The 15,300-nt window shown below is 39.9% G+C and overlaps 1 protein-coding gene across 6 annotated transcripts in view; it reads right to left on the minus strand.

Moving 5' to 3' along the window:
• APP (amyloid beta precursor protein) overlaps positions 1 to 15,300 on the minus strand; it is a 264,540-nt gene that overhangs the window by 75,263 nt on the left and 173,977 nt on the right. For all 6 annotated transcript variants that reach the window (XM_059164528.1, XM_059164527.1, XM_059164526.1 and 3 more), the window contains 3 exons: positions 9,429 to 9,562; positions 3,338 to 3,412; positions 2,477 to 2,635 (listed from right to left, as the gene is read on the minus strand). In XM_059164528.1, the coding sequence (XP_059020511.1) occupies positions 2,477 to 2,635; positions 3,338 to 3,412; positions 9,429 to 9,562 (368 nt within the window). The remainder of the gene's footprint in view (positions 1 to 2,476; positions 2,636 to 3,337; positions 3,413 to 9,428; positions 9,563 to 15,300) is intronic.

Consider the following 15,300-nt stretch of genomic DNA (forward strand, 5'->3'; position numbering starts at 1 on the left):
TCCCATCAGTGAAGGCAGGTTGACAGTCTAGAGGGATGAAGGCAGCTGGCAGTCGCAGGCAAGTGCCAGGAGAAGAGAGTTGCCCAGATGTACATGCAATGCCCCTTGAGAAGTAGCTAAGTAATAATGATCAGGGCATGCAAGTAAAAGAACCCAACCAAGGCCGTGGGGAAGGAAAAAACCATCCAAAAGGACTAGAGGCAACAGTGCCTGGTGTTCACACAGGTCAGAAGTAGCACCTGCTCTCACCATCCAGACAGGAAAACATGAATACCAGTACTCATGGTAGATTACTTGGTAGGATCCTAACCCTCCATATTGGAGAATAAGGAGCCATAAGCTGATAACCACTCTGATCCCACCGAACAAATCTTAAAAGCAAAACCTGAAAGGATCAAACTGTTTCTGAGTAATTTAACAACACTGCAGAACAAAGCTCAAGAAGAGAGGTATATAAAAGTACCCAGCACTCAATAAGGTAAAGTTCACAGTGTCTAACAGCCAATAAAAAACTATTAGGTATGAAATGAAGGAAAATATCACATATAATGAAAAAAAAATCAATCAAAATCGACCCAAAGCTGACATAGCTGTTAGAGGTTGCAACCAAAGGTATTACAAGTTACTATATATAATGCATTCCACAGGTTCAAACACTTAATAAACTTCTAGATATGAAATGCACGAGATGAAAAACAGCCAGATGGGGGTACCAGCTGATTGAAATCCCTATGGCACATCATAATCAAATTACTCAAAACTGGTGAGAAAGAGAAAATCTTCAGAGCAGCAGGGCTTAAAAAAAGAAGATAGAGGGCGCCTGGGAGGCTCAGTCAGTTAAGGATCAGACTTCTGATTTTGACTCAGGTTACATCTCAGGGTCATGAGATTGAGGCCTGTATTGGTCTCTGTGCTGGGTATGGAGTCTGCTCTGGAGTCTCTCTCATCCTCTGCCCACTTCCCCCCTCTCTTAAAAAAAATAATAAAAAAGATATATTATTTACAGAGACAAAGGATAAAAGTATTCTTATTGGAAACTACACAAGTAAGACAATGGAACACCATCATTAAAGTGGCTGAAGAAGAAAACTTCATCCTAAAATTCTATACCCAGCAGAAATGTCTATCAAAAACGTAGGTGAAATATAGATCTTTTCAGATATACCCAAGCAAAAGAATTCTTTCCCAATCTACATGTATTAAAAATTTTTTTAAAGGAAGTCCTCTGGATAGAAAGAAAACAATTCCAGACAGATCTATACAAGGAATAAAGGGCACCAGAAATGGTAATTATTTTTTTATTATGTAAAACTCTTTAAAAGATAACTTATTGTTTGAAAGAAAACTAATAATAATGTAGTATCGAAAACGTATGATAACAACAGCACAAAGATTGGGAAAAAGGAAAATGGAAGAATTCGAGTATGAGTGTCTTCTAATATACCTGAAATGGCATAATATCACTTTTACTGGTATAATATTGTGAACTATTAGAAACATTTTCTAAAACCCTATGGCAAACAAAACACAGAGTGTTACAGCTAAAAACCCTACAAAGAGCACAAAAGAAAATCATAAAAAACATTCTATTAGCCCAAATTTGGCCAAAAAAAAAAGAAGAAGAAAAAGGGGACAAAGAACAGATGGGACAAACAGGAAACAGAGCAAGATGGCAGATTTAGGTGTAACTGTATCAGTAAGTTCATGAAGTGTTCTTCTCAATTAAAAGGCAAGGTTCAACTGTATGCCGCCTATAGGAAATGCACATCAAATATAAAGACAGATAGGTTAAACAAAAGCACAAGGATGGAAAAATGATATGCTAGGATAACATTGATCAAAATAAAGCTGAAATAGCTTCACTATTAGACAGAGTAATTTCAGAACAAAACACATGACCTGGGAGAAGCAGGGCATTTCATAATGAGAAACAGCGGGGTGAAGGGGGGACGTAACAACTCTGAATGTTTACGCACCGAAAAACAAAGCCTCAAAATACAAAAAGCAAAACCTGACAGCCTCACACGAGAAAATGTCAGACTTTACTATCAATTCCTTAGTAACGGATAGAACAGACAGACAAAATGCACACACGCTGGTGCTCAGAATGTTCCTGCTGTCTGAAGTAAACTCTCCCACGAAGGCTCATTGAAGAGATACGCGTGCATTTGCTTGCTAAGCCTTCCTGGGCGTTTATTGCTGAAAACCTTGTGGGCCTCCTGATGCCTCTTGACATGAGTGGACGCCATGACTGACGAGGGCTTTCCCCTCAGAGACTCTGGAGGCTGGTCTGAGCAGGAAACTTGAGTTCTAGCTCCTGTTATGACTTTAAAAATCCTGATACCTTGGCCAAAATCCCAACTTCCCGTGACGCTTGGTTATAGGTCATTAGACAGGGAAGCTGGCCTTGGGTATATATAGACCTCCTGCCACCCGTCGTGTGTGTGCGGTGCCCTAGGGGAGCCGGGAGACCTACCCGAGGGGGCACGGCCTGCAGAGCAGTGATGTAATTCTCCAGAGCCAGGCGGCGGCGGTCGTTGAGCATGGCTTCCACGCGGGCCATGTGCGTCTCCACCAGCTGCTGCCTCTCGTTGGCGGCTTCCTGCTCCAGAGACTCCACTTTCTCCTGGAAGTGCTGTCGTTGCAAACACACGTCAGTTGGGGACGGAACAAGGAGGACGGGGCAGCAGAGGCAACTGCTTCCAACTGGGCATCGTATGTCATTTCACTCAAAGATTTATAGTCCTTCCCACTTTTTGACTAATTCACCGTGTTTTATGGGCTTCCTCCCTTACCTGTCCTCCATCTCCCGACCTGATTTCTCACCGTAAATCACTATTTTATCTTTAGTCCCCGAAGACTGATTTGACTAACCATAATACAGGATAAATTTCTGTGTTCTTAAAACTCTGAATTCCATGGCAGATAAAAAGAATTCCTCTTACTCGAAGTACTTTAATTTCAGAAAACGGCCAGGAGACTTTCACCGTTTCCTCGAAGGTAGTTTTGAGAGGAGTTCCTGTCACAAATTCTAATCATGATGTAATTTTTTCCAGAGGAAGAAGCAGCAGCAGATTTTGGCCATCAGAAAGATATATTATTGATACAAAGCAGGCGGCAAATAACAATAGGAGTTTTATGGAAATGAATTGTAACTTGGGCTAATTAAAAGCCAAATAGAAGAAAAAAATTTAAGAAACTGAATTACTGGACAATTATGAGCCACAGACCAGATTGATGGGACTATGAACAACCCCCCGGGGAATACGACCATTCATCCAGAGATGCTGGGAAATGTGTAGGCCTGTGCTGCTGGGTAAACTAGCCCGGGTTTTACCTGAATAACTGCTTTCTTGTCGGCTTTAGGCAAGTTCTTTGCCTGTCGCTCTGCCTCTTCCCATTCTCGCATGACCTACAAAATGAAAAAACATTTGAATTCATAATCATCAGTTCTTCCCCCCCCAATTTATATTTAATGAGAGATTATTTCCTTTCTGTACTTGACATTTTAAACATTTTAAAAAATAATCACATTCCAGTCCTATCTCAAAATGGTTTATCTGACCTCCCACTAAGATGGAAATCATCTACCGTAGCAGAATATTAAACACAGGGCTCACATTTATTGAAGGAATATGGCCCTTTGAAACAAAGTTGGTCTTTTTTGCTCTTCCTCAGGAATGGCTGGAAGTCATTTTATTTGATGTGCACAAATGTCAACGACTCATAAAAGGCATATATATATATGTATTTATTTATTGAACAAAGATTTCCTCCATTAAACTGAGTGCATTTTTAGTCTTTTGTGAAAGTAAGTTATAAAATTTAAAACTGTATTTTTCAAACAGTAAAGTGGGGGAAGGCATGAACATTTTATGCGTGCGTGCGCACGCCGTGAACATACTACCAAAAAGACGTTACACGATGGAGGAAGGAAAAGAAGGCTTCCAGTGTCACAATTCCTCGGAGCCACCCACTGACGGGTAATGAGGGTCTTTTGCTCACCCACCACCATCATGCATGGCAAAGAATACCCGAAGTACCTCCAGAAATTCCAAGAGAGTACACATTATAATGTTCTGAACGTAGCCAAACATATTTTTGGCAAGTTATGCTAATTTAGTAACCAGGCTAATCTGCTTGGTAGGAAGAGAAAGCTTCCTCTTCTCATCCTTGAAGTTCACCCAGGATTATTACCCTGAGAGAGGTTCGTTCATTGACTTGAATGCAAAGAGGAGAAGTCTGCAGCTGCCTGTTGTTGAAATGAAATGATACTAGATTCTTAACCACCTATGGCTGCCTTTCCTTTTCAAGTGTACTACTCTGCTGTCAAGCAGAGCTTTTCTAAGTGCAACTCGTAACGAGCCAGGTGAAATAAAGAACGGGAAGATCAAGGAAGCAAAGTAATGATCTACTGACAGATGCGTACTTGCATATTTTGTAGACACACAAAGCATAAAAGAACCTGATTTCCGTACCATAAGAGCCTATTATTTATAAGTATTTATTCCACAAGGAATCGATTTTTCTGACATCAAGATTAAAAAAGAGAGAGAGATAGACCTGGATAAAAAACTAGTGATGGAGAATTTCTATGAGATAATAACTTATCAAATCACTGTGTGGGCTTTTATTTAGGTATTTTATACTCTAGCATTAGTTTGCTGTGTATGATACAAGACTAGCTTCCTTGTGGTCTCTATAAAAATTATGGAGAAAATAGAGTGAAGTGAATTTTCTACTATTGTTGAAGAACATGTAAAAAAATAACCTGAAAAGGTCACAACAAGATTAGAACAAATGCCCCACTGCTATGAATAAGAAGAGAATACAAAAGAAAAGAAACATTATCCCAGATGCCTCAGTGTCTCTAAGAGGTAATGAAGGGCAGCCGTAGGGAGGGGACTACGGAAGGACTACCTTTGCTTTATGGATAAGGCTTGCAGCTTGCAATAAAAATATGTCAATTTCCTGCTCTGAGAATATTCACAGTGGCAGTGCTCTATTACGAACTCTTCAGGCAAGGAATCTCAAAGTTAGTTTGAGAGAGAAGACAAATGTCTGACTGGACTTTGAAAACTGATCTCCTTGTATATCTTTACATTTTTACTATTCCACCTTGCACGTTCAGAACCTGGCCTGTAAACTGTGAGCTGGGGAACTACAGGGAATAATTATATTTATTTAGCTAATAAACTGAAAATTAACATTGGTATAAAATGATACCGAATTTGATTTTTAGAGGAATTTAACAATATCCTATACAAATAAAAAGATTCACTGATACCATCACCCTAGGCCTACTTAATGCAAGGTAAGCGTACACTGTAGGCTCAACGTCTCTCTGAACAATGGCTACCACTGAGGTGTCCCAGTAATAGATAATATTACTGCAGATTGGTTACATAGCAGACTCTGTATTAAGTGCTTTATAAAATCTGTGGGAATAGTCATGGTGATCTCCATTTATGGACCAGATTAAGTCACCTGCTCAAGGTCACGGAGAAAAAAGAAAAATGGAGAATAAAGGATATAAAACAAGATCTTTGTGGCTCTAAGGACCATGCTTTTATCCTCTACTGCCCAATTTGCCATTATAAAACATAAAAATTACATATATATCATATATATGATTTATATAAGTTATATTCTTATATAGCTAATTATATGAATGTCTAGTTATATATAATATATAAATATACATACAAGTATATATAAATTACATATATAATTATATAAAAATTGTTCAATAGTAAATTCAATGGGTGAGCTAAGTTTTCTTGTATTTGGTGACAGGAAAAGGACTATTCCTAAGATATTGATGTTTATCTTAAAAATAATAAATTCAGAGAAAGGTCAAATTTCATTTTGAAGAATTTCATTTTAAGGATATATTACAACTGCTAAGTCCATAAGTAATCTGTATAATTATTATAAGATATATAAATATATAATCAAAGTATTTATAGACTATTCAGAATCTTCTATTTTCTAGACACAACTGAGAACATATGCAAACAGAAATCTTCAAGTTTAGTTATCATGACGCCCAACAACCCAATACCAAGGCCCCCAAATACCAAACTCCCCCCACCGTCAAATCTCTGTGCTTATAAGAAAACAAATAGTAACAAAAATTACAATAAGAAGAAATTAAAATTCTCAGGTTGCTCCATATGGTCTTGTAAAGCAACTCCCCACTGAATGAACAAAAGTATCAGGATCATCAGATTTATGGATCTTCAAAGACTTGGCTGTTTCTTGTAGAGAAAATGACAACTAATACATAGAGAGTTAAGAGGCAGCTACGCAAATACAAAGGCAAACAGTCCTTAGAATTCAGTCCCACAGATTAGGGGATAAAATGTTAATCTCAGGCATCTCTCTATCCTGGGGCCATTGGAATAAGCAGACAGCGTACTCTGCTCTAGGATCACATCTCTTAAGTTAGGTCAGATACACAGTTATGTATAATAACTAAAAGATGAAGAAATTCCAGAAAGATTTATAATGGTTAAATAAACGTGCTAAACTAAGTTACTATTCTAGGAAAGATCTAGAATATCTGAAACTGACATGTAGATCAAAAAATCACAAGTAAGTTACTTGGCACTGGAGATGCCAATGGGAGCTTTGAGTTTATTTTTTTTATTACTCTTTTATTGGACTTCATTGTCCCTGAAATGGACTTTGAGGCCAGTAAGAAGGCTCTGAAAGCTTCGCAGGGAAACAGTGAGATAGGATTTAAGTTTAAAAGATGCCATTTCAGGGCCAATAAATACGACTCAACAGCTTTCTTAACGTGATTATATATTAGCCTGTGTTTTCCTTTTTTTTTTTTTTTTAAAAAGATTTTATTTATTTATTTCACAGACAGAGATCACAAGTAGACAGAGAGGCCGGCAGAGAGACAGAGGGGTAAGCAGGATCCCTGCTGTGCCGAGAGCCCTCTGTGGGGCTTGATCCCAGGACCTGAGCTGAAGGCAGAGGCTTTAACCCACTGAGCCACCCAGGCACCCCTGTGTTTTTCCTAATGAAAAGTCCTGCTTTCCAGAATTGCCTTCAGGTGAAATCTTACTATTCCATTCTACCTAGCTGCCTAGTTCAACTTGCTTTTAGGTTTTCATCATGGCCAAAAACTGCTATTGCACATTATACTCTACAGCTAAAGTATTTTAGCTTTTTTCTTCCCTTGTTATTACTCCAAAATAAATTCAAGCATCATGGATCACGGTCGCTCATCTTAAAAAAAAAAAAAAAAAAAGTAATTGTGTCTTTCCAGATACATTAGATAGTTCTTTTAATTTAATTTAATTAATTAATTTTTTAAAAAAGATTTTATTTATTTATTTGACAGACAGAGATCACTAAGTAGGCAGGCAGGCAGGCAGAGAGAGGGAAGCAGGCTTCCCGTTGAGCAGAGAGCCCGATGCGGGGCTCGATCCCAGGACCCTGAGATCATGGCCTGAGTTGAAGGCAGAGACTTTAACCCACTGAGCCACCCAGGTGCCCCTAAACAGTTCTTTTTAAAATATAGGTTTTCATAAGAGACTCTTAATCTCAGGAAACAAACTGAGGGTTGCTGGGGGGTGGGGTAGGAGGGATGGGGTGGCGGGGTCATGGACACTGGGGAGGGTATGTGCTATGCTGAGTGCTGTGAATTGCGTAAGACTAATGATTCACAGACCTCTACCCCCTGAAGCAAGTAATATATGATAGGTTTATAAAAAATAAAATATAGGTTTTATCATATTCAAGTATAGTGGGGTCAACAGATCAGGGGACAGATGCCATTGAAAAGATTGTTACTCACATACAGTTCCCGAGAGGAGCGGCAAGCCACGCCATGCCACTGAGGAAGGAAGGAGGGAAGCCCCAGGGTGGGTTGTTAAGACAGAGGAAGTGAGGGGAAAATGTAGCCAGGAGTCTCTGGTTTCCTCAGGAAGGAATGGGTGAGTCAGGGTAAACAGGTGAAGCAGGCTTAGATTTGGGCAGTTCAACAATTTTGATATATGGGCATGAGGGTTTTCCCTAGCTATCTATTACCTAGCCTAGAAGTGAACAGGGCAGGTGGATAGTGGGTCAGAGAGTAGGAGCAAAATGAAGAAGGTATCTGGTAGAAATGGACTTTGGAGAGGTTGGCTTGATTATGAAAGGTGTGCCCGAAGGCTAGTCATTTGCTACCTCTAGGAACTGGCTAACCCCGGGAGAAGCAGTCTCCCTAGAGTTGGTAAGGCCCCAGATGTTAAAATTCCGGAGAGTATAGAAAATTAAAGCCCATGACTAATGCCATCTTCTAAAGACTTCCTGTGATCTTAGAAAATACACAGCAGACTAACCCATGGGTCCTATTAAGAAAACTTTAAGTATTTCTGCTAAATATTACCCAAATCAGTAATACTTTCTGGTATTTACTACAGAATATTAACACCAAAAAAAGGGAATGGTTGACTTTGACCTGAGAGATTTCCTCATTCACTCACTTATGTTTCCTTAAATTTGACTTTTCCTATGGTTTTCATACTCTGAATTGTAGGCTTCAAGTTAGGCAGTAACTGACAAGGAAGTGCTGATATATATATTTGCTGAATGAATGAATGAAGCATCTGAGAAAGGGCTAAAATTATTATTTATTGTTAATAAATACAATATCTACCACCAGGTACAGCCATATCAGAAATTGTAATTGATATCCGTAGATATAAATTAGCCAGGTTTTGAACAAATTTTTCAATTTGTTTTATAAAGAATCTGCTAAACAACAAACAAGCCATGGTTTGCCACACAATGTGGTGAAAAGAACACTGCACCGGGAGCAAGAAAGCTTCTAGTGCCAAATGTCATCTCTTGTGTTCCTTGCATTGCTTTGCTGTCGAGTGCGAAACCCGTCTTGAACCGCTGCTATATTATCGATCGTTTACGAAACAAGGTGACATGATCATTATGGTTCACATTGCTTTTAGGTTCCCCTGGTCCTATGAATTGGCTTTGGAAGAAATGTGAGATTCAAAGGTATAACACTTTGGCATCTAATAAAAAAAAATTCATCTTTACTAACAGATCATTTTAAGGGATTTTAATGTACAACATCATGGTTACAGGGCTATGTATATACAAAGTAATAAAACCAGAGAGAATGCTGCAGACATAATTTAATTTGTGCTTATGAATTCCTGCTTTACTTAGTGGGACTGGATCTCTCCTAAGTGGCATGCTCAAGGAGGATTCTAAACACCCCAAACCATATCTTTAGAGCAAACATATAAAACTAAGACTTTATGCCTTTAAAGATCTGGTTAAAATTAAAGGCCCTTTCGGCCCCTAGCCATTCATTCATCAGCCACAGAGCCCCTACGGAAACTCCAAGGCAGAGGCCAGGCCCAAATTTCCCCTTCATTGTAAAGTAAAGGACGGAAAAGTCCCTTTACCTGGGACATTCGCTCACGGTGCTTGGCTTCCAGCCTCTCTTTGGCTTTCTGGAAATGGGCGTGTTCATTCTCATCTCCAGGTGTCTCAAGATACTTGTCAACGGCGTCAGGGGTGCTGGCTGCTGTTGTAGGAACTATAAAGTAGAAAGGAGGTTTGAGAAGAGAAATAGAATATCCAATCGTTTCAAAGAAAGCTGTATTTTCTGCTTACTACAGGACAAAGAATTTAGTAGAGAAGCACATACAAGAAGTTAATGCTATTTAAGAGAACACCATGAGACATTTCACAGCACAGTACAAATGTTTCCCATCTTTCAAGTATAGGCTGAAGGAAAATCTATAAAACAGTTCATTCTGCGAGTGTAGTGTTATATTTAAAATTCTCTGCAAAACAGGCATGCACAGAGCAAAACCAGTGTTTAATACATTTTGTCCCAGATCCCTATACCTTGCTAAATTAACTTCTGTAATCTTCAAAGTAAAATATGTTATCAATATCACACCTCATGATTCCTACAGAAAGTGAAGAAATCTCCAAATCAGTCGATTGCAGAATAATCACACCAGAGAGTAAAGGTAAATTCTACACGAGGTATTTCCGATAGCTTGACTTCAAACCCACCTTATGTGACAAAGTGTTTCAAACACTATCCCAAACCCCATAAATGTCAATAAGTGTGTTGCTGAAATCACAAAAGGATTCTTTCCTCCTTCACAAAATTTGACAACAGCCAGCCAATTCATTATACTAGTTGTCAAAAAGAAAGTGATTTCTATTTTGAATTCAACTAAAACTGCCAAGCAATATGACTGAGTTGCAACATATACTGCTAAATTACATGGAAACACAAATATTCATAAAATTGAAGAGCGTACTACAAAACAAAAATATTTTAATTCATGAGCCGAGTGAATTTTAGTGCCTTATACAGTGTTCCAAAAGATTAGTAAAGATTAGTGAGAATTCAGATCATTTATGAGCTTACAAGAAAAAAAAAAAAAAAGACTCTGATTTAAAGAATAGAATTATGTTCAACCAAAACAGTGAAATTAGGTGTTTTCACTATGTTTTCAGGTCAAATCAACTCAAGTATTTTATTCAAAAGATTATTCAAATATCACTAGTGTTCTACATATTTTTCATCACTGATTTTACCTAATTATTGACTACTATCTTTGAGATATGATATCCCAAAAAGGACTTAAATGAGAAGTATTTATGACTAAATCATTTTGAAACAAAGTTCTTCTTAAATTTAATTTTATTTTTTTGCCAGAGAGAGAGAGAGAGAGAGAGAGAGAGAGTGAGAGAGTGAGCGCGCATAAGCAGGGGGAGCCGCAGGCAGAAGGAGAAGTAGGCTCCCAGCTGAGCAAGGAGCCTGATGCAGGACTCAATCACAGAACTCTGGGATCATGACCTGAGCCAAAGGCAGACTCTTAACTGACTGAACCACCCAGGCATCCCTTAAAACGAAATTTTAAGATGTTTCCTACTGAGAAATAACCTGGAATCTTCACAGTCCAAAGGCTTCAGGATTTCAACCAAAACCAGAAGCTTGTTTGTTTCTAAGTAAGATCTTTAATTTAATTTTTTATAATTTTTATTTTTATTTTTATTTTTTTAAGATTTTGTTTTGACAGAGATCACAAGTAGGCAGAGAGGCAGGTAGAGAGAGAGGAGGAAGCAGGCTCTCTGCTGAGCAGAGAGCCCGATGTGGGGCTCGGTCCCAGGTCCCCGAGATCATGACCTGAGCTGAGTCTGTAGAGGCTTTAGCCCACTGAGCCACCCAGGCACCTCAGATCTTTAATTTTAAAGGGGGATATTTGCTCAGATTTGTTCCCTTGCTCTTGAGTCACTATGTAATTATTATTATTTTTTAAAAAATAAGAGCAATTTAGGTATCTAAACAGAGATTGCTCTCAAGTAGAAGGAAGGAGGCAGCGCGTATGCCTGGGGTTATTTTTCAAAATACTTGTGTGTTCAGCCCTTCGCCTCCACCAGGGGATTGACTGTGAGTCAACAGGTCTGGGACCTGTACAGGGCAATACAGATTAAAATGCATCTGTCCCCACCTCCTGGATAATAGATGAGGGAGAAGGTACTTCAGCAGAGGAAGGGGAAAAGCCTCATGAGCTTTGCAATGAGGCACACCCTGCTTTCAGTCTTTCTTAGACTAGCTGTGACCCTGCTTCCTCGCCGAACAGGCCAGCAGCCTAGGTGCCCGCGGAAAACGAGATGCCACCCACGTGTTCAGGTTAGTGCCCTCCTCTCTCCTTTCGCTCATCACATGTTGTTCAAATTTTAGAACTTAGGCAAACCATAGGAAAAATGAGCTTTTATTTCGCATCCACTAAAAAGGAATGACACACAGGACCATGAGGTACCACACACAGGAAAAGGAATATATATTTTTCTAAAAGACCTTCGGCATAACCCCCATAGAAGGCCCACAAATGCTTGAAAAGGAGTCCTTAATTTTTAAGACTGAGAAGTAATTTTCAATTTAAAATCCTTTTTTTTAAAAAAAAAAGGAAATCAAAGGCAAGTGTTTTTCTGAATAAATTCAAGCAAATCAATATGCAAGTATATTTAACTTCATCAATGTTCCCCACTTGATATGGAAGCGATGTTTAGCATTTTAAATGTGCTTCCCGGGGTTTTAATCGTTTTTTTCATCTTTGTGGGTACAGCTTAAACACGAACACGTTAAAGTTCTTTTGGCACAGCACAATCCGGCAGCATGACAGAATTAGGCAGACCCTATTTTCCATTTTGAATAAATGAAAATGTATGACTGTTTGGGGTTCTTTTCGCCGATCAAGATAGCCGTCCAGCTGTTAAGTGTCATAGCCATAACATACCATCCCCTTCAAAAACTGGAATTATTGAAGTTACTACATAAGTAGGAAAGTTCTCCACCCAACGTTTATGGTTGGCAGACTGTACGTTTTTCTCCAGTCCTTATGATTTGCAAACACTGTCTCCTGTTTTATGGAAAGGAGATAACGCTGAAATCTGAGTCAGTATAATCCCATTAACCTATGTTAAACTGTAGCTTTGTAATATTAAGAAAAAAAGAATATTAGAGAAATAAGCATGCAAGGTATACTTAATAGGATTAAGGATATTTCAAGTATTAAACCTTCTTTTTAGGGATGTGGAAATAAATATAAATACTGTATTACGGATTTATTCCATTTAATCCATTATTTCTCTTTGAGTAAATCCTTGTAAGTGGCCCTTGTTACTGCCTTTCGTTGAAGACTTTGAAGGAGCTGTCTCTCTTTTAATCTTTAATTCAAGCATTTTAGCCACTCATACTAAAGCTCCATCTCAATTAGCCTGAGTGAAGTTCTCCTGTATGCCCACCAACCAGCAAACCAGATCACTGTCCAGTCAAGGACAGAAGAAAGATGGTTCATCTTGATATCTGAAAATGAATTTAATATTTCATTATCACTACCCCGCAGCTGGTACGGAGGAAAGAGAGAACATTCTAAGGAAGAGTTTGTACAGAGAGCTCGGCTTTTGCATCTCTAATAACCCCACGCCATGATCACACCAGGAACAGCTGCTGGTTTGTGATAAAGTCCAGGGCAGGCCAGACGCATGATAACGAGGACAGTGGGCAGGAGCAGGACACCTGTGCCCTTTGTCCCTGCCTTTTTGAGGTGCTTCCTTTGGGAAGAGTGGCTCAAGGAACAACAGGGTACATTCCAAGGTGCAAAGGAATGGGAAGCTGTCTATCACAGGTCATTTAAATCACAGGTCATTTCAACAATGAAGAAAGTAGGAACAAGCTGGCCTTACGGAATTTACTTTGGTTGTGTTTTTTTAAGCTACCATCTAGCAATTCACCCTGCCCAGAGACCTCCGAGGCTCCTCAGAAAGTGTGATCTCGGCTCACATTTCCAAGTCGGCCAAGTAATAACAGTCTGCCTGGATTAGGCTCTGCTGCATGAGGTGCTTTCCACGTGTCCTCATTCAATATGTGGGGGAGAGTAAAACTCACCCCATTACATCTACTGTGCATTTAACATAACTCCTCCTATCTCTGACCCACAAATGTCTGAGTTTAGGATTAGGTAAACCATGAATGAGGCTTATAAAGTTAATATTTAGAGCAGAAAAGGGCAAATCCATCGATATGTCTAGGGCACTGGAAAGTATTTGCTTTTGTTAATGAGCACCATGAATTGGCAAAAAAATATGCTTCGCTATGATATCTGTTGACCTATTTTCTATCCAATAGCTGTTCCTACTCCGAATGCTGTCTGACAAATGACTTCCACCCAACGTTTCAGCACAAGTAGGGTTCTGAGGCAGGGGCCTGGTGAAAGATCCCACAGAGCGTGAATCTGGATGATCTTTTAGCCTTTGACCCCTGTTCCGATAGGCTCATCTGCAAGCAAGTTCACTGGATATATTCCCCTTTCGCAGAAAACTAGTCTAAATGTTCAGGGTTAAACACCTTTAGCTCTGGGTTTTAACCTCTAGCTGCCACATCGTTAACAGCCCGGCACCATCACACACATGGGCTTTTACCTTTTCCAATGAACTTCATATGATTTTCTTAGTTTAGTCTCATATCGGCCTGGTAAAATATACCTTTCAATACCGAGAATGGGTGTCTACACGTAATACCAAATAAAGGCAAATGCTACAGAAAAGCAGTTCCAACTCACAGCACGTTACTGGCTCAAGGTGAACATTCTGGTTCCAAAGGTTCAGTGGATTCTAGATGACTAATACTTTCCATAGATGCTTCCTTCTTGCTTTTCTGCAACGGGGGAGGTCAGAGGTGTCTGAAAAGCTGAGATGGCAGCTCGGATGTAAACAGTGCCACCTTGGGTGTGTTTGTCCATTCCTTTATTTATACCACCCATACCCAATGTGAGGCACACGGGAGAAACCAATGAGCACAACAGAGACAGATGTTCTTACGGAATTATAGTCTAGTGAGAGAAACAATCAGTTCAAAAAAAAAAAAAAAGATAAAAATAAGTCACCTTGTTAGAATGTGATTTGTATTATGAAGACAAAGGAAACCAGAACAGGGCTGGGAAGAATCACGAGAGCGGGGGAGGGGAGGTGGGGGTGGGCGAGGGGCCAGGCTGGGTCGAACTGAGAAGGTGTGTTTGGACAAAGGGCTGAAGCCCCACTCCCCGTCAGCCCGGGGGAGAATACAGCGGCGAGACACAGAAACTAGCAAAAAGGCCCTAAGAGGTGAGTGTGCCTGGAGAATTCTAGGACAAGCAAGGTCAGTGTGGCCAGAGCTGAAGGAGAAAGGGAGTGTGAAGCGTGAGAGGCAGAAAGGAAATGAGGGACAGATCAGATGAGGGCTGTGGGGAGACAATGCAAGTTGTTGTGAGGCGGGGGGAAAGATATGACTGGATGCTTTCGGACGGTCGCAGTTTGCTGAGGGATAAAGCAGAAGAGAGTGAGGGGTTCTCGTAGAACTTTCCTCCCCCGCACTCCGAGACACAAGACGAATCACAGATTCGCTTCTTTCTCTCATCGCAAAGTGCTATTACCTAGGTGACCAGATACTAAGGAAGACATTCTTTTCACACATGTGTGAGGGTTCTTTCCAGTTTTAAGAAGTTTGCACCAATGCAGGTCACAGCGTTTCTACTTCACATTGTAATCTCTTAGTACCTGTCAGAGCTCTCTCTCTCTTTTTTAAAATTTTATTTATTTATTTGACGAAGAGAGAGAGAGAGCACAAGTAGGCAGAGAGACAGGCAGAGGGGGGAGGGGGGAAGCAGGCTCCCTGCTGAGCAGAGAGCCCGATTCAGGGCTCCATCCCAGGACCCTGATACCATGACCTGAGCCGAAGGCAGAGGCTTTAACCCACTGAACCACCCAGGC

The sequence above is a fragment of the Mustela lutreola genome, chromosome 2, assembly GCF_030435805.1.
Source record: "Mustela lutreola isolate mMusLut2 chromosome 2, mMusLut2.pri, whole genome shotgun sequence".
NCBI classification, from domain to species: Eukaryota; Metazoa; Chordata; class Mammalia; order Carnivora; family Mustelidae; genus Mustela; species Mustela lutreola.